The sequence below is a fragment of the Chaetodon trifascialis genome, chromosome 6 (assembly GCF_039877785.1).
Source record: "Chaetodon trifascialis isolate fChaTrf1 chromosome 6, fChaTrf1.hap1, whole genome shotgun sequence".
Taxonomy (NCBI): Eukaryota; Metazoa; Chordata; class Actinopteri; order Chaetodontiformes; family Chaetodontidae; genus Chaetodon; species Chaetodon trifascialis.
The window spans coordinates 18,934,664-18,954,304 of NC_092061.1; the positions used below are offsets into that span (position 1 = coordinate 18,934,664).

The 19,641-nt window shown below is 43.0% G+C and overlaps 1 protein-coding gene across 7 annotated transcripts in view; it reads right to left on the reverse strand.

Annotated features, from left to right (window-relative positions):
- The window catches only part of camk2b1 (calcium/calmodulin-dependent protein kinase (CaM kinase) II beta 1), a 67,794-nt gene that overhangs the window by 25,694 nt on the left and 22,459 nt on the right, over positions 1 to 19,641 (reverse strand). For 4 of the 7 annotated variants that reach the window (XM_070964780.1, XM_070964782.1, XM_070964787.1 and 1 more), the window contains exons 6-13: positions 15,023 to 15,095; positions 11,598 to 11,700; positions 11,111 to 11,194; positions 10,770 to 10,864; positions 9,326 to 9,448; positions 9,034 to 9,117; positions 7,139 to 7,181; positions 4,583 to 4,678 (exon numbers count right to left, since the gene is read on the reverse strand). In XM_070964780.1, the coding sequence (XP_070820881.1) occupies positions 4,583 to 4,678; positions 7,139 to 7,181; positions 9,034 to 9,117; positions 9,326 to 9,448; positions 10,770 to 10,864; positions 11,111 to 11,194; positions 11,598 to 11,700; positions 15,023 to 15,095 (701 nt within the window). The remainder of the gene's footprint in view (positions 1 to 4,582; positions 4,679 to 7,138; positions 7,182 to 9,033; positions 9,118 to 9,325; positions 9,449 to 10,769; positions 10,865 to 11,110; positions 11,195 to 11,597; positions 11,701 to 15,022; positions 15,096 to 19,641) is intronic. The other 3 variants (XM_070964786.1, XM_070964783.1, XM_070964784.1) reach the window with 1 other exon arrangement.

The window sequence follows — 19,641 nt, forward strand, 5'->3', positions numbered from 1 at the left end:
TCTGTGATGTGCTGGTGGAGGCTGTGGGTGTGTCTGTGAGGATGTAGACAGAGGATTAACACTCACAAGACACCAGATGTTGAGGAGATTGGACTAGCAAGTGTGTGTATTTTCACTGCTTGTTACCGAATACACACACAGGGGACTTCTTGTTAGTACTCCAACAGCAGACACATCCTGGAATTTACTTTTCCCATTCTGTATGATTATCGGTTCGGCTATTGTCCACCAGCTGAGACTCTATTTCGATTCCTGCGTCTCTGTGACTGTAAATGCAAGAACATCGAGTGCAATGTATAAATTGCATTTTTGTTGCAATCATTTTGATTGAATTGTAAATTTAGGTGTTTTGATAAAAGTCTGAAAGTGATATTCATGAAATGCGTCATCAAGGCAAAATCAAAGGTCCAGTGGGTCGGACTGAGGGGGATCTATTGGCAGAAATGGAATATAATCTTCTTCGTTTACCTTTCAGTTACCTTAGAATGAGCTCTTTATATCTACAGAGGGCCCGCCATGTTGCGCCTCCATGTTTCTACAGTAGCCCTGAACTGACAAACCAAACACAGGCTCTGCAGAGAGGGCCTTATTTGCAAGCCATTGTAGGTTCTTCTACAAACTTGGAAAGGGAGGGTGAGGGGAGGGGTATTTAGTTGGCTGCGATCTGCAACCTCACTGCTGGATACCACTACATCCAACACACTGGACCTTTAAAGCAGTGTCAGAGCCTTAAATAGGTTCGGTAACTCAATATGGGAAGCAATCTCCCTGATTCACACTCAGTAGTTTCTATAGTAGCACGGCTACATTATTAAAGGACACATGGGCAAAATTAATTTGTGAAACGCTGGTGTCTATCACCTGCCGGCTCAAGTACCAGACTCCTCCTCTCTTACTCCCCTAGACGTAATCCTTACTGGGACTTTTTACAGGGGCTGAGTGCAATTTCAAGTCTAATCAGATGCAATCACATCAGCAGCCAGCCATGTTACATAAAACACTATTTCTGGCGGTCTGGGATTTTTTTTCCCTTTCTTTCTCTGTCCTTCTTTCCTCTCTCTCTGAACATGAGAAATAGCTCCTCTCAGATTTTCTCACTTTCCTTTCCAAACAAGCCTCCTAGCCAGCTACATTGAACTTTCTACAGAAGCCTGAATTCCATCAGAATTTCCATTGGGCGGTGATTTCCTATGAGGAACAGAGGTCCGATCACAAGACAGCCAGTTCAAAGTCTAGATTAGGCCTGGCTCCGTCCTTTTAAGTCAACTAAGACATCCCTACAAGCGGACTTTTAAAGCTGTCCCTTGAAAAGCAAGAGTTAAGGAGAGAGCCATACGGGGTGTAGAGAATACATCACTAGCACCTTTTGTCATGGCTTTCTTTTCTTACGTCTCTGTCTCAGTGATACAGTATCTCATGTTTGAAGTTTGCATATTCAGCAGTCAATGAAGAAGCAACAGGAAGTCAAAAAGGAGCACTACATAATCAGGAGGATGAGAGAGTGGCATGAGTGCATGGTTTATTGTGCTCTTCTTCCTCCTTCCAAAGGCTTGTTGTTACTGAGGAGAAAAAATGGGGTCAAAATAGTGTCAAGTTCATTGTCTTGTATTCTTTGCTGGCTTGGCAGAAAAGGAAAGGATATGAAAGAAGAGCAGATAGGAAGCGTGAAGAGGAATGAAAGTGATACGGGTATTTCACTGTGCTCTTTCCAAACATTATTCTGTCAAAGTGGAAAAATGGACCTTCTAAAACTGAAGGCTGCTAAAAATGCCTTAAATTCCAGTGCTGAAGAGGAAGCCTCTGTGGAAACCTGAAAAGTCAAAGGTAGCTTAATTTAAACCGAAGGTGGAGATGCAAGGGGCGCTCCTTACCTTGCCACAAATTACACATGAAGCAAGAAGAGAGAGGAGGAAGAGATTAAAACGAATGCACCGCTATGAATTCCAATTAAAAACACGCAAGATGCACCACTGCAAGGGCGAAGCAAGGATGGGCATGGATTCACTTGAAGATTCAGAAAAAAAAAAAAAATCATAAGAAACACTGAGGTGCAAAGGTTCCTCAAGAAATGTTTGTACACATCGTCAGTGTTATTTGTGCGTATGACTATGCAAGATAAAGGGAGGCCTCCAGCAGCAGAAATAGGCATAGTGAGGCTGATAGGGGGAGACAGCCCACTATAAATATTTGATCGGAGCCTAGTGGAGGCTGAGGGACACAGAGAGGACTGTCGAGTCCCAGTGGTCCACAGAAACAAGGACAAGGCCACTACTTCTGTCTCTTTAGCTCAATGTAAGACCGTCATGTGAATCTATCTGTCGTACATTAGGTCAAGTTCGTATTTATCAAAATGTACTGCTCTTGAACTTCATTGGTAAATATCTGTGGTGTTCAAAATACATCACTGCAAGACCTGGAAGACTGATCTGAAGCTCACATTTGGATAAAGTGGCAATAAGAGCCTGCAAATAAACATGATTTACCATCGTACAGCGTGACATCACGTTTTTTCTCACGAGGTGGCTGACCGAACAACAGCCAAAGGCAACTAAATATTAGATTTCCATTTTTCAGGAGGGCATAAATAAGAGCAGCTGATATGACAATAGCATGTCAGTGTTTCTGCAAGTTTTATTTGGGTCCCCGAAAGGCTATTTTACGCAGCTCCAACACTTTTGAATCATCAACTGTGGTGGTTGCTGCACGCTTTTTGTGTCTAAAGGTGTATTCAGTCAGAAAGTGAAGCAAACTTTTGCCCTTTGTCATTTCCACGAATTTGGCCGCTGGACTGTTAAAGCAGCCCATGTTAATTGCCTCCAAACAGCTGATACCCCAGTTGTACAGATGATAGCTGCGAGCTAGCTAGCACAATCACACCGCCAGCGACTGCGGGAGTGTTCGAGTTCTGCTCAGCTCAACTCATCAGACACTGGTTCCTTCTGTTATTTTCATCTTGTCTTTCTAATTTTCCCTCGTCTTATGTCCCTAAACCTCAGGGATACATGTGACTTCTTCACTACAGCTGAAAAGTTTTCTCTTTGTGCGGACACTTCTTTAAGTTATTTGCATTCAATTGTGTCTTTCCATTGACATTATATGCAATAGCACCGTACCTAAAAGTGGCCTCACGTTCTATCTGAACACACAGGAAGATTAGACTTTAACGAAGACTTAAATAGTAAAGCAACGGCTTAAAAGGTTTGACTTCACAAGAACCTGCCCAGCCTTGCATCTTCCACAGTGTTCACCATGCACTAAAATCGGCCCGTGTTGCAGCGCATGCACCAGTCCAGTGCCCCATGCAGCATTCACCGACAGCTCTTGGGCAGTTCCATCCTTAAAGTGACTGGAGCCAACTTTCCAGTGTCAGTCAGACAGAGAAAAGAAAAGAGAGGGAAAGAGGAGCGATGGGACAGTTCTGAAATTGAAATTATGAGGGAAAGATGAAATCAAGATGGAAAGTGGGAGTGATGCTGGTGGAGTTGTCGGAAAAGTACAGTGTGACTTGTGAGACAACAGTGACCAGAGAGCTAGATATGGACAGAATATAAGGAAGGGAAAAATGGGGTAAAATGCCGTGGTGATGTGACAGAGGTCAGTGGGGGGAAAAGTGAGAAGAAAAAAGAGAAACAGGGAGACAGGACAGCAGTTTGGTTGGGTCGAGGCCATGCTCTGTGGCTGTGTCTAGAGATGAGGATGATTGGATGAAGATGGGTCAGTAGTGGTGACAGAGCAGTGATGGGCACTGCAGCCACCCTATCACATCTCAGACAGGAGGTGACAGATGCGATGACATGAAAAATAACAGCAGTAGCTGGCTTCCATCTAAGTGCTTTGAAAATTAGGAAGCATCAACATGCAATGAGCAAATAAACTGAAATGCTCATTAAAACACAATAAGAGAACACAGGCAGAGGGCAGGGTCTCTGTAGAAACATACAGGGCCACAAGGGTCATAAGTGACGATTGATGATTCTTTTTGTATGAGTCTATGCAATATTTGTTAGGAAAATCCTGCATAGTATGCCTTTAAGAACAATACCTTTTCCTCAATAAAGAAAAATTGCTAAATTTCCAACAGAGACATACCTATCACATAAAATATGACGACTACATTGAAAAGCCACACGTACTGTCACTCTCATTGCATCTATTTGCCAATTAGTTGTATTACACAGATGCCTTCCTTGGAAAAAATCTGAAATATGACCAACAACAGCTGAACTGACCTTTGACCCATAAAAGATTTTCCCCACTTTTCTTATTGATGTTTTTGGTGTTCAACAATCCTTACTCGGAAAACATCTTTTATGTATCAAACGGTTGCTCAAAACCTGCTAAATAGCTGGATGGAAGCATAGCTAATGCTGCAGATGATGATTAAATGGGAGTGGTAGTTAACAATGTGGTCAGCCATCATGCTCTGAGCTCCCATGCTGAGGAAGGAGGGCAGGGGGAGGCAGAGGAAACTGAAAGAGGGATAATATAAGAAGAGGAAGAATAAGAATTGAGTGTAAAAGACAGGAGCAGAGAGGGGGGAGTGGGAGAGGGGTGGCGTGCACTGGGTGAGCCACCATGATACCTTGTTCCACCAGGCCCGCGGTGGTGCCGGCGGCTGCAGCCACTGCTGCTGCGGCCGCAGTGACAGAGGCTGGAGCAGTGGTCTGTCTGCTGCCCACTGTTAAGAGTCCAATACCCAGTCACACACAGAGAAACAGTTACAAGGACAGTGAGAAAGAGGTGAATGAGGACCAGGAGACAACGATGGAGAAGGGTCGAGCGACATCCAGAAAGAAGGGGAAAAGAAAATGTGAGGAGGGGGTGAGTCAGACACAGCAGGAGGTATGTGGGCAGGGTGGGGAAAAAGAAAGAGAAGGTGGGACACAAAAGGACAGAGACAGACAAGGCTCATTAGTTTAGAGAAAGGGAATTAATTCCTGTGCACAGACCACTGACATTATTTGGCTGGGACACAAATTGTGTCACATTTGCATCCGCTGCTCCGACAGAAGAAAAATGTCAGGGAGAGACACCAATCTCCACTTTCATCTGAGAATCTCTGATGCTTGCAATGTGTCTCTTCGTTCGCCTGAAAACAGTGTTATTGTTAGGATGATGATGGAGATAATGACACAGAATTTAGTCAGTGTTAGTAAAAGTTTGCAGCGCTCACTGACCTCACTACCTGTCAGCAACATTTTAAACTTACAATCGGTAATGTACTCGTGCAGTTCAATACATCATGAGCAAAGTAACGTACTGGTGGCCTCATTAAGGACATACGCTACAGGGACACACAACTCTACAATCTAAACCTCAGCTCCATCCTTATAACCTTAAATGGTATGAACATTACATCAACACATGGAGGGAAATAGAACCGCCTCTGTGTCAGCACAGGGACTGATCTGTATAATGCATGATTCATAGTAAATGGTCAGAATATAGTAACCCGTTATGCAAAGCACTGATGTTGACTTATGCGCTGATGTAATGTGCCACGGCTATCTTTTACCGGAGCTCTGTTTCTTATTTCTGCCTTTTTAGTTATTTTTCATCCTCCCCTCCTGACTCATTCGCCACCAGATGACCTCACACTTAAAATGGAGTACTGCTTCCTAAGAAGAGGAAAGAGAGCGAGAAAAAGGTGTTAAAGAGCGGTGACACAGCCAGGCCACACACCCGGGTCAGCGTGTGTGCGTGTGTGGGAGTTAAAGAGCTGAGTGGTTGTTTAGTCGATGTTCAAATCATTCCCCATTGCAAAGCTTACAATGTCAGACAGGCTGCTGTCATGTTTCCTGAAGCAGCATGCTTGCACACGCACACACACACACATACATAGATACACACACAAACATCACCCACATCTACTGTATATATTCAACGTGAATGTGAACACAGACTCAGTGGTTTTGATTTCAAAAGGCAGCCCTAAAGTTCAACAGTTATTAAGAAACAGCTTTGAATTCTTCTGACAACCCATTCCCTTGATTACCCCCCCCCAAAAAAAATCATCTGAGATTGAATTCTCATTTCACTGACCACAACTGTGCTGAAAATGCCTCATGAAGTGACACTGAGACAACTTTTTTGTTGAGAAATACTGAATTTGTGGATCTCTGTCTATGTAATAAATATGGAAAAAATTGTGTTAAAGTCTCATCTGTCACAGAGATATACACAAATACAAACACACAGCTTGCAGATCAAATTCAGTATTTCCCCATATTTTCAAAACACTTCCACTTCAGGTTTGAACGGCCTTAACATGTTCAGCTGCTCCACAGTGAGGACACTGAGGACACTGAGGACAGGGTGTAACTGGTGTCAGTGTGGAACTTTCTCCTCAGCTCAAACATTGTTTCATTACATGATGAGAGAAACGAGAAAGACTTGTCTAAGTAAGATACAAGTTAGGTAAAAATGCAAATCTGGTAACTGTTCTTTGCTGTTTAGTTGGATATCAAAGCTTTTGGGTCTCATATCTTAAATGTCATCTCACTGAATTAGATGAAAATAAAAGAGACAATGTCCCGCATTACATGGGTTTAAGTCTTAAGACCTCCATTAAAAAACATCAAGAATAAAAGAAAAGGGAAACACTGAAGTTGCACTGAGATGAAATGAAAATGATATTTTGTTTTACAGCATGCTTTGTAAACTTTATGTATTTATATATATATACAGTATATATCTTTATCAAGGAAGATAAACAACTGTCAGCATTTTGGCAGAACTGAACATCAAAAGGAAAATTCAGACATTACTGCGTCTTTCTTCTTCCATGTTGTTCAAATCCTGGTTTAAAGTGATACTCCTCACAAAATCTTGCTTGTAAGACTCTTCACAATGCTTCTTCACAAAGAGCAAAGGCAGTGATCAGCTTGGATCAGCAGCACTTACACTGGACACATCAGGTTTTGGGTGAAGCATCACTTGTACGAGCCACAAAGCTCTCCAAAATGGTGACGTTCCTCAAAAGCAAACTGTTACACTTGTTCATATTCAACACACATTTATACACACGACTGGCATGCAGATAATACAATGCCTACACTGAGCTTGTGTACAGAAACTGTGTATTGACTGATGTTGGTTCACTGATTACATATAAGAACAATGTGCAGGCAACGCTTACCAGAGAAATTTCGAGACACCAGCATGGTAGTAAGGATGGCCCCCTGAGAGGGAAATGAAGAAGAAGAGCTGTTCAGTTTTAATCACTTGCAACAGTAATGAAATAATTTAGACATTTAATACAAATGAACAATCAGCCACTGATTGATGTACATGATGTACCACAGTAGCGATTCAACCAACATCCAGGTGATGGAAAAAGTGCATTAAGACAGTACTGCTGGCTTTATTTGAATGTTCATCATCATCATTTGAAGCCAATTAAATAACCCTAGTAGTAGGTTGGGAGGTGGGAATGTTTTCTAACATTATCTCCACACTTCATGCCGCAGCACAGGCTCAGCTGGTTTTGTTGTTACAGGAAAGCCCCGTTTGCAGCGTGCTGCGTCGATGTGTGTCTGCTGCTATGTAAATGTATTTGATAGACATGCCTCGTGGTACACTGACTGTTGTACTTACATAATGTACTTTGGGTTTTCTGCCAAATAAATGCTGTTGACATGCCTAAGCCCACCTCTTGTCGTACTCTGAGAGTGAATCACATTACATTTACTAATTAACCTACACTATGGGGCAGGCTATTCCTTCAAAACACATGTAGGCCTAAACCTCATTTTCATTCCTGTCTGAAACCAATAAACACATCTGTTTTCTTTTCATATGTTCCTTTATATTGTTAATAGAGTACATAGGTAAAATAAAATAAAAAATAAAATACTGTGAAATAAATTTATGGTCATATCACCCACTCCTATTATATACATTTATATATATATAAATATATAAATGGACAAGTGGAGGGCACTTTCTCAGGCTCTGATTGCAGGTGAGAGGCTGCACCCAAACAGCTGCGTGGAAAAAGGGAAATGAAGATTCCTTCTGTTTTTCTGCCCTCCTTTCTTTCTCTCAATTCATTTGATTGGACAATGTGGGAAAAAAAAATGGAAATGACATCGGGTACTTTTCTGCTCTGAGTTGAGCTTTTCTCAAGTTGAGGGGATCAGAGCGCTCCTGTAAAAACACAAGGCGCCCAGAGCAGCGCAGGAGGCTTACTGCCAGAAGAAAACAAGTGGAAAAACAACTGCACTCTGTCTTACGGGGCCCTTCCAGTGTTATATGTCAATCTGTGACATTCAAAGTGGCTTGTTTGGGAGTATTACTTTTGTCACACTGACTTTCTCTCACCATGTTCTGTCAAGTGTGGTTAATCATTTTATATAACATCTCCTGAGTCAAAATAAGTTTAAGAATACACCACACTCCTCGCTTATTTTCCTTTATAAGGTGATGCTTTGTGCACACAACAACATCAACAATGACATGTTAACTTTGTAACTCAATGCAATCAATTAAGTGACTCCCTGTCCCTGTGAATTTGATGTGTTGGTTGCTTTCTAAATGCTTTGATGTCTAACCTTGTCGGTGTCCATTTCTTTCTAAATGCGAAAAGCCAGAGACAATTGGTTCATGCTGATGGCATGTTGGATGAATGGGCCAACATTTGACTGCTGCCACCTGCGTTTCTGCTTCCAGTTTCCCATGTGCTGGTATTTGAGCCACGCCAAGACTGGCCAAAAGCAGCAGGGTAACAGTGACATGCTCCAACAGTTAAGCTGTTGTATCCAAACAAAATGTCAGCAATAAATCAGTGCAGAGAGGAACTATGCATGTAGGATAACTCTGAATCTGCCTTTTCCATACAACCTCAGCACCGGAGAAAACACAAATATACACACTACTACATTTCATATGTTACACTTCAGCCCATCTTGAATTAATAGTGCACAAACTTTGCAGGAAAACAGGAAAGAGTGCAGAACTTTGGTAACCCTGAAATGTACAAGAGCTTATTAAAGTAGCAGAGGACGATGTGGGAGGGTGAGCTTGCAAACAGACCTTGAGTTTCCTCCTGGCATTGAATTTCTTCAGGCACTCCACTGTCTCCTGTCTGTGCATCATCGATGCTACTGTGGACCGTTGCTGGGAGAAGGAAGAGGACGAGGAGCAGGAGGAGGTTTAAGAAGATGAGGAAGGAAAAGACAAGAAGAAATCACTTAATCAAAGTTTTTGAGTTTGATGTGATCGAACTACTAATTTGTTTAAGTTAAAAGTCTTTTCTAATCATACAGTAGTGCAACAAGATGTGTGGAAAATAACTGATGTCTGCTTGTTTGTTTGGGACACTTACACAGACCCATGGGTGCTTGAGGGCCTCCTGAGCAGTGATCCTCTTCGCTGGGTTGATGGTCAGCATCTGGTTGATGAGGTTTTTGGCCTCTGGGGTGACTGTGTCCCACTCTGGGGAAGGAAACTAAAGGGAGAAACAGAACAAAATGTCTTAGCGTGCAGTGTACAGCTGAAGTGATTCATTAATCAACAGAGACTTAACCGGCAATTCATTTGATTATCACTCGACACATGAGAAACATTTACCAGTTTCAGCTTGTTGAATGTGAGAAGCTTCTCTGTCTTATATTATTGTAAATTAAATATCGTTGCGTTTCGGACTTTTGGTCAGACGAAACAAGAAACCATAATCCAACACACAGGGCTGAGAATTTTTCACATTTGTCTACATTTAACGAATTCAGAAGTTCAAGTTCAAACCAAGTTCAAATCTTTACTGGCCCTCAAAATTCAAATGAAGAAACTTCATTGATAAGCTATACAGCACAATCTTTTAAAGCCTAGTAGCAGGTGGTCTGTTAGTTAACCTGTTTATTAACTGAAAACCCAACATGAGTCATTTCAGGATCATCCGGGTTTGACAATCCTGGCATCCCTCCACCACTACCCTTCAGCATCAAACTGGGCTGGATGAAGTGGACGCGTTCAGTCTCCATCTCTCTCACACAAACATTCTCCTTCTTCAACATCTTCACTTCCTTCATTTAGGCGACACAATAGACATATTTTTCCTACAGCTGTCCAACATGTAACCTGTTATACGATACAGATAGTAAATCCAGCTGTGTCTTGGCTTCTAATCATGATTTCTGTTCTTGTCATCTTTGAATGCCACCTTTATCATTTACTCCATTTGCACAGCTTTGTTTTAAATCATGTATTAAACATGTGAAAGGCCAAAAATCAACAGGATATGTTCCATGTCATAAACAAAACAAACAGACGTTTGTTGCCCTGCTCATACAGGAGCAGCTCCCTGGTGGAAATGATGTTTGATGAGTCTTTTTGGAGTGTTTAACATCTCAAATATTGAATTTAACATTATGTGTGGAAAATATGATGATTTTTTTTAGTTTTTATCTCAGGCCAGATATGAACCCCTGTGCCCTCAACATGTGAGCCACCTGTGTGTTTTTCAGTGCTATCAGAAAGCCGGTCCAAGTGCAGCCCCAAGCAATTTGTTAAGAAATTCTAAACCCATCAGGTCCTGTTGTGTTTAGGCATAAATGTTCAGGTCTGTGTCCTATGAGCCCAGAATCCTTGCCAGAGAGTTAGTCAGCCTCTCTCTCTCTACTTGGCATGGACTTAAATGTGATCTAAGGTGAGGCTCCCTCTCTTGCACCCCCTGAAATATGAATGAGGTGACTGAGTTACGTAACCACAGCCAAAAAGGAACGAGGGCAGTGGAAGGGGGGAGAAATGAGAGAGCAGCAGAGGAGACTCACATCGTAAGCCCCAGCCTTGATCTGTTGGTACAGCTTGTGCTGGTCCTCATCCCAGAAAGGAGGGTAACCCACCAGCAGGATGTAGAGGATCACCCCTGAGACACACACACAGGAACACATACAGACACACACACACACACACACACACACACACACACACACACACACACACACACACACACACACACACACACACACACACACACACACACACACACACACACACACACAGGTTGTTAGAAAATGTGCTTCAGTGTGTTTCTGTTTGTGTACAAGCATCTAGGAAATGCCAAATATGAGTGAAGTGTGTGAATGAGTAGGTGTCTCTCTGTACAACTCACCACAGGCCCAGATGTCCACAGGTTTGCCATATGCCTCCTTCCTCAATACCTCAGGGGACAGGTACCCCGGTGTGCCAGCAAATCCTGCAGTAAAGACACACACACACATACACACACACACACACACACACACACACACACACACACACACACACACACACACACACACACACACACACACACACACACACACACACACACACGATTGATTGACATGCTCAGGCCAACAGACTGTCTATCTGCTCTCCTCGGATCAGCTTGTATAGAGCACGATAATCTTTTGTAAAATGAGACTGATTCATCTGCACTGTGCACTGATATCTTACAGACAGATTTTAGGCCTTAAGGTCAGCTGGTTGTGAATGAGTACAGGTGTTTGCAGTAGATCCAAGTGCGATGTGGATATTCTAGTCATAATGAGAAAGTTCATAGCTTTAGAGAAATATATCTAAAGCATAGATGCAGATCCAGTGTCTGCTCTACCTACCAAACCAGGCCTGCTGATCCCCCTGCACCTCAATGGCGAGTCCAAAGTCAGCCAGCTTCACTGCGGCATTTTTACATTTGCTTGCTAGGAGCAGGTTCTCTGGCTAAAGTGGGGAAGAGGAGAGACATAAGGTTACCAAACATTTTGAAATGAAAGGTGGGGGTACAAAATCTAAACACTGCCCTAGAGGGGGAGGAGCCGGACGCAGACAGCTATGCATGCACAAAGTTTATAATGGGGCTCATTCAGCACACACACGAACACCAACACAGATACACAGACACAGATGCCGTTTGAACGTGTACACATAAGGCTGTACAATAAGTTAGTCCGCATTTCTATTGTACAACCTTGTGTGTCCACACAACCCAGTGAGCCTGCAGTGCTTTTTTGTCCTGGCCTCATGTGGTGTGCTGTGGTCTATAGGCTCCATCTCGGTGGCCCAGATAATACAGCCAGCCTCATTATTCTCTGTCAGAAGAGGGTTCTAATAATGGGACGCTATCCCCACTGGCCCCTGCTCCTTCTCACTTTGTCTCGCTACATCTCTCTCAATCTCATTTAATCACTGCCTCTGTAAAGGAAACAGGCAATTTTCAATGACAAATAAAGCACTGTGGTGTGAAATACTAACACAAAGCATTACAAATAGGATAACAAAGGATTAGAATCTGCAGTCCTGCTTTGTATTTGGTGGACACAAAGTGCAGTTTTAAAGTGCTACTACCTCGTTATGGCTAAACCGACTACAACTATGTCAAACGTAACACCTGAGCTGGGCTCTGCATGCCAAACATTTGGCAGATGTGGATCTTTAATAGCCTTGCACTAAAAATGATATGCATATTAATGCGGTCAGTCAGTGTGTACTGTTACTCGCAAGACGTTTTCAGGGACTTGAGTTAGTCTACTTAATGTCACTTGTAGAAGTCTTCCATCTCTGCCAATTAGCTTGTGTCACTGTTTCCCAAAATGCGCCACTGTAAACAGCAAAACAAGTGCAAACTAAGAGCATGGAGAGAATGAGGACATTATATTGAGGCTGCATTTCTGTCACTGCCTCCTCTGCATTGCAGCACTGTGTGTCTTTTCACCCTCTGCCTTGCTCCCTCTGCTCTCTCCCCTCAGCTAATTTGTTTAGAGGCCTGGGAATACTGTGTATTTAAAGTGCACACACTTAAAAGTGCGCTTTTAGAGCCTTTGAGCCCATAAGTAAAAGAGAAAGAAATGAGCAAGCGAGAAAGAGACTGTGAGTGAGTGGAGCAGTAATCCTAAGGCGCTGTGCCGTCCTCGTGTCATCACATTCTCCCAGCTCTGCCACTTGGTTAGGCTTTACTCTTCTGTGAACGAGGGAGTTAGAGCTTGCCAACACTGCAGCAGCACGATAATCTGCGAAAACTGATGTGGGTGGAAATTCTGATGAAGCATGCGCTTCTACCAAAAAGGTGCATAAACGCATCACAAAACATCCAGGTCACATGTTCAGACATAACAGCAGCAATCGCCATCACTTTTTGACATGAGCACTCCTTCCCTCTCCATCTCTTCGGCACACACGACACGAACACACAGCTGAGCACAATGGTTACGAGACGCTGGTTCGGTTGAAAGCAAGAGAGAGGAAGGGTCTTTGGAGGATAGAGAAGCTGTGTTCGAGAGCACTTCATGAGTGGGTGTTTCAAATGGAACAATTCCCATCTTTCTCCTTTCCCCTTTATTTCTCTGTCTGGAGAGGATTTGGAGCTGCTGTGGCATTCCTGACTAATTCCTTCAGAGAAAGTGGCAGAGGTGGAGACCTCCACCAAGAAGGCACACCAATCTAAGCAGACTGCTGTGGTGTGAAAAGAGAAACTGGCCCGGACTTCCTGTACCTTATCTTGAAGAAAACATAATTTAAATGAGAACCTATGATGAAAAACGAGGCAAAGAAGGTTCTGCATTACAGACGCATTTTGACTCCCAGCCCAACTTAAACTACTGTGTTTTCTTACATTATTTAACTCTATCTATCTGGTGTTAATTATTATTTGGCACACACACATATATATCTGTTTGCTGTGTTGTCATCTCATTTGCCATAACCCAATTCCTAATTCGAGGGATCTTGTCACCCAGGCTGTCCTCAGTCATCACACTATGACCTATTGCATGAAATGCTCTCCGATGCTTGGGTGTGAAACCAGATAGGCGTGTCAGCTAAATAAAGAAATAGCCACAACAGTTCTGATGAACACAACACGCCTTTACTGGAATGCTGGGACTGACATTTGCATAGAAGAGGCCTACTTGACAAAGTGCACCACGCACAACAAGATGCAACACACAAGCATGCACATACAAATACACGACCAGGTACAAACATGACAGCGAGAGGACCGGAAACACTTTGATTTCTATCAGTTTAGGTGCTGGTTCACATACAGCTCATTAAATTTCAGGTGCTGCTTTAGTTTGAGGGAAACATTTTCACAATCACAGCATTAAGTCAAATTTAAACACAGACCTGAGCAAAACATCAGCTGTGTTCACAGTCAGTGATCACATTCAGCAAAAATTCTTGGGCACAAAATTTAACATGAATCCTATCACATATGCATAGAAGTGTACAAAATATATCAATTAAGCCATCTCCCATTTCTGAGAAACTTTCAACCAGTTCAAAATTAGCAACTGGCTCTGATTTTCCAACCCTAAAAAAGACTGCGGCACCAGTCAGTCAGCCGATATCAACAAATGTCACAGTATCAGAAGTCAATTGTTGGCAGTTTATATAAAATGAGTTGTCACCTTTGAACCACTGAGGGTCATTAAGTGATCTATAAAGGCAATCGAAACCACACAGGATGTCTCAAAATCAATAGTTAACATATTTCTCTGACCAGAGGTCAGATTAAGTATCCTCCCGGGCCATCTTGGACAGCCGGCTGTGCAATGACAGGATCCTCTTCCAAAAAGGTTACAGAGCTGTGGCATTGGTCAGCGCACATGACCGGCGCTGCATGCTTGAAATCTCAACAGACAGAGGGCGACGTGGTGTTTACACAACAGGAGAAGAAGGTGACTGCACAGCATTGCAGGCTGTGTGTGGCAGGGCAGAGCCAGAGGAAGATCGGAGGTGATAGGTGGCAAAGCTGTAGCAACTGTTCCAGCTTTGAATGGGGAGAGGAACTCTGGCCTGTCTCTAAATGGCTTTCTAACTGTACAACCAGCTATTATGTAGGCCTAAATTGTTTTATATAGGGTTACAAAGAGAGCAATTATATCAGAATCCAGGGGACTAAGAGGCTTTGCAAGTGACATTACAGACAGCTTCTCATTTACTTATTAGACTTAGACAGACTACACAAATAACACACCCACAAACCCCCTCACACAAATATATAAGCACACTCTCAAAGGACAGCAAGGTGATCTCCATCACTCACCTTCAGGTCCCGGTGCACCACACCCATTTGATGGCAGTGAAGCACCGCCTCCAGGATCTGCTGGATGCAATGACTGCATGCAAACACCAAGGGGAGGGGGGGGCGCATGTTAGTCTGAGCAGCGCTACAATCCCGTGCACAGGCCAGGGGTGTGGGGTGGGGAGGGGAGGGGAGGGTAGGTGGGTGGAGGCATGATGGAGGAATAGGAGGGACTTAAGGGGTATAATGGGTTGAAAGGCTCTTCTGTTGCCAGGCGTCACGCTCTCACCTTTTACTGGTTTTGGCTGACACACACGCAGGAAGTGCAAATGAATCCAATCAGGGTTCACATAAAAAGTTAAACTAGTTAGCTACTAGTTATCTAAGAGGCTAGGTTAACTACCAATTGTGGCCCAAGATGTAAGGCTTACTGTAATATCCTACAAGCTTGCTTGTCTCCTGGGTTGAGCTTTCCACACAAAAGGTGACTCGAGTCAGTCAAACACTCCATAGCAGTGCAGAAGTGTTTGGTGGTTGGCTGCAGCTATGGTTTTGACTTGGTTAGCCCCTCTCAGGCCATAGCAGTGGGTGCTCTGCAACAGAAGATTCCTCTGAGTCAACTCAGCAACTAACCAATGGATGTCCTCTATGATCTTTGTCTTAAGCACGCGATTCTTCATACGAGTACATGAGTATATCTATAGACGTACTCATCTAAGAAACACATTTTACTGTTCAGTTGGCTGCAGCTGGATTCTAGATACCCCACCTCCCTGCATGTTTTAGCTAGCAGGCCTTGGGTGGTGAAAGAGGGTGTGAGAATGTGGCTGGCCATGGGAGGCACAGAAGGCATTGATGAAGGAGGTAAGGGAAGGAGTGAGTCATTGTGCAATTAATAACACTTAAAAGATGTGTCTGGGATCAATGCCATGTCTATTGCCAGCCTCGCTGGCCTCTGCTGTCATTCTGATGTCACTTAGCTACTGGACACTAAAAATAAAAACCCAAAAGGCAAAAACTGTGAGGGACGCTGAGGGATGATTGAGGTTTCAGTCTATACAGAGACCAGACGATACATTTGAGCAAGGGAAGGATGTATTCAGAAATATATTCATATATGTATCATCTCCATCCATATACACACACATATTTACGCATACATACGTGTGTGTGTGTGTGTGTGTGTGTGTGTGTGTGCGCGTGTGTGATGAAACAAGTACATGTGTGCATATGGCTGGTCCAGTGCTGCATGAACGAACGAACACACGCACGCACACATGCACTCACGCACACGTTGTGTTTTTATCACTTGTGGGGTCATTACATAGACTTACATTAATTTCCTGGAGCCTTACCCTAACCCTAACCATAACCACTATTTACCTATTCCTAACTCTGTATCTAATCTAACCTTACCTAACACGTAACCCTATCCTCAGTCTGCACCCTAAAATTTAAAGATTTACATTAAGAGGACCTGCATTTTGTCCCCATAAGGGAGGTGAGTCCCCACAATGTGACTGTCCCCACAACATGATAAATACCAGGTCTCACTCACACTCTCTCTCTCACACACACACGCACACGCACGCACGCACACACACACGCACACACACACACACCTGTGTTGTTGAGGATGTTTGACCATGCATGTGTGCTTCCTGTGCACTGACAAACTCAAAACTTCAGTGAGGTTCGTGTTTGCGTGTGAACCAAGTTCTATTTCATTTTCAGTTGTTTTAAATGGAAATTAAGATCCACCTCAAAACTGATAACAGACAGCTCTTTGCTCTGAAACAATAGTCTATGTTTCAGCTATTAATATCAGAGTCTGGACAGCCACTATGTATAAAGCCACTTTCAGACAGACAGCAGCACTGTGTGAAAAAACGCAGCCCTGTCATTCATTTTAATGAGGCCAGTGCTGACGCTGAGGGCCGCAGCAAACACGCTGAACCTCGTCAACCTTTTCTACAAAACAATGCAACGGCATCCAGCAAGGTGCTGCGTTTGCCAGTGTAATGTACATGTAAGGAGGTCGATCGCTTTGTGACATTTTAGTTTTACATTTTGACACTGACACCGCAACAACTTTCCAAAGCAGTAAAATCCCTTACAGTATTCAAACTGCTCTACAGTGTTTTGGTGTCTTTAAACTCATGGTTTAATGACTTAAACTGTCCTGGATTGTATTTCATTGTCTCGCCTATGCCACCAAAAACATGCTTCCACCAATGCAGCCCCTTGTATGTTTTAACGGAGGCCTGCTTTTGGTGCAGCTTAAGGGAAGCTTTAGGCTCATGGAAAAAGACGCTCTCTTGCTCTTACCACAGTATTGCCTTTTCCAACTACACTACTGGAAATGTTTAAGCATATTTTCTATGGCATTAAAGGGCTTTCTTAAAAACTGTGTTTAAATACAAATGAAGAAGAATCAGATGACATGTCATGCATGAAAGTAGATACACTAAAAAATTTCAGCTAATTTCAGGACACTTACTATGACAACTTGAAAGTAAGATACAGTATTGAGTTTCCTTTTGAAACTCACTTCATGGATAACACGGGCAATGGAGATGAAAACAAAGGAAGCTCTAAATTGTGAATTTCTTTCACTTTCTAATATTGATTTCCTGGTCAAAATGGTTTAGAACAGTTGTGAACTGTGCTGTCACAGACAGAAAAGGTGTGAATCTGTAAAACTGCTGGACGGCTGCGCTACGCACGGCACTGCCTTTGTGCAACTGACGGGTCATTAGCCTAATCGACTGATGGGAAAACAGCAGCGTGCTCACCTCTGTGTGATGCTGAAAAAAGCAAGGGCTGATAAGGGGGAATGCCTGTGTGTGTGCTGAGAAATGTTACTACACACACATGCGCACTAATAGAGAATCCTCACAATGAGGATCTCAAAGGCTGACTTACAGTAAGGTTGCAATAAAGCAGGGGCCTGGCCAGTCTGCGAAATATTATGAGAGAGAGAGAGAGAGAGAGAGAGAGAGAGAGAGAGAGAGAGAGAGAGAGAGAGAGAGAGAGAGAGAGAGAGAGAGAGAGAGATGGACTGGCATGGCTCTAAAGTTCAGAGCTATAAATTCGAATCCTGTGTCTTGTTTCTAAAGGTCTCCCAATGAATAAATACTGGGCAGGTCACATTTACAGCCCAAATGCTATGAGCTGTGTGTTTGTGCGTGCTGAGTGACCACAACAAGCCAACATGTGCGTGTGAGCGCATGTGTCTGTAAATGTGCAGTCGAGGCTAAAACCACATCCACCTCTGAAATGTGTGTGTGTATTCTCTTGCACCCTCACTCAAACATAAATCTGTGCCTGTCTGTAGATATGCATGCAGTTTAGTGTGTGTGTGTGTGCCTGTGTGAGTGTGTCTACGGCCATCCTCTCCCACTTTGTCAGCTGTTGCGCTCTGTAACTGGCATGGTGGGAATCCTCTGCATGTGTGTGTGTTTGTGTCTCTGCCTGATGGAGGGGGTCATCCCAAACATTCCTGTGTTAGTTAGCACTTACGGATTGGTCATGCCGTGGATATCACATCCAATATTTGCTGTATTTTAAGATCCATTCTGTCATCTCCCGGCAAACCTTTTGTTTTAAACACAATGAAGGCATTCGGTACTCAACAACAAATAAGTAAAACAAAGTCAAGCGTCCTCATTTTAACATTTTGAATATAAATCTCTGATCTGAATGGGTTCCCACTCTTTTGTTGCCTCTGTCTCAACGTGTTTGACATGCGTTGCTGGCATTAAATTCAGAACAAGTATACATTTACTAGTGCTGTCAAGAATATTGCGTTATAATGCGTTAAGGCAAATCGATTTTAACGGCATAATTTTTTTTAGCGCGCAATTAACACTCTTTGTGACCTAGTGAACTTTTAGTTTTTTATAAGCTACAGCCACTGCTAGTAACATAAGAAAAACTACAGGATCCGATAACAAAATAAACAAAATAATAGGCACGCCCCACGCACTTGTTTGGTCTCGCCTGCTCGCTAGCTGTAAAGGAGTAGGCTAACAGTTTGTGCGGCGAAAACCCGAAATGGATGCGAACAAGATTCTGAATGGAAAGTTTAGTTTCAAAAAGTTGCCAGATGGGTCGACTGACAAGACCAAAGTTTCAACAGAGGCATATGGATACCGCAACTAAAAACAAGCTTACTGCAGCCATAGCCAAGTAATGTTCATTCTTTCTGGAGAGAAATAAGAGGCTGCGTTGATAAGCCTCTGGTGAATAAACAGAAGAGCACCATAGTCTGACTGCTTGTGTGTTCAAAGGAAACTTAAGAAATGAAAGTTTAAGACATGGTTTAACTGCACTATAGGCTGAGTCCTAGTTTACAATGATGTGCACTTTGTAACTTTATCTTGTATCACCCTGTTTTGATCCCTTAGAAAGGGTTGTTGAAGGGGCTTTTTTGTGACCAAGAATTTATTTTTTGTCATCTGTTTATTGACAGTGTTAAATTGTGTGAGATTTTGCTTCAAATGTGAATGACTGCTCAAAGTGAGCATGTTAGTGTGAAATAAAACACTACAAAAACATTTGCGCAGAGCAAGCCTATCCACTTTTCCATGTTGATAAGAGTATTAAAATGATAATTAATGGGACATTTAGAATAGATA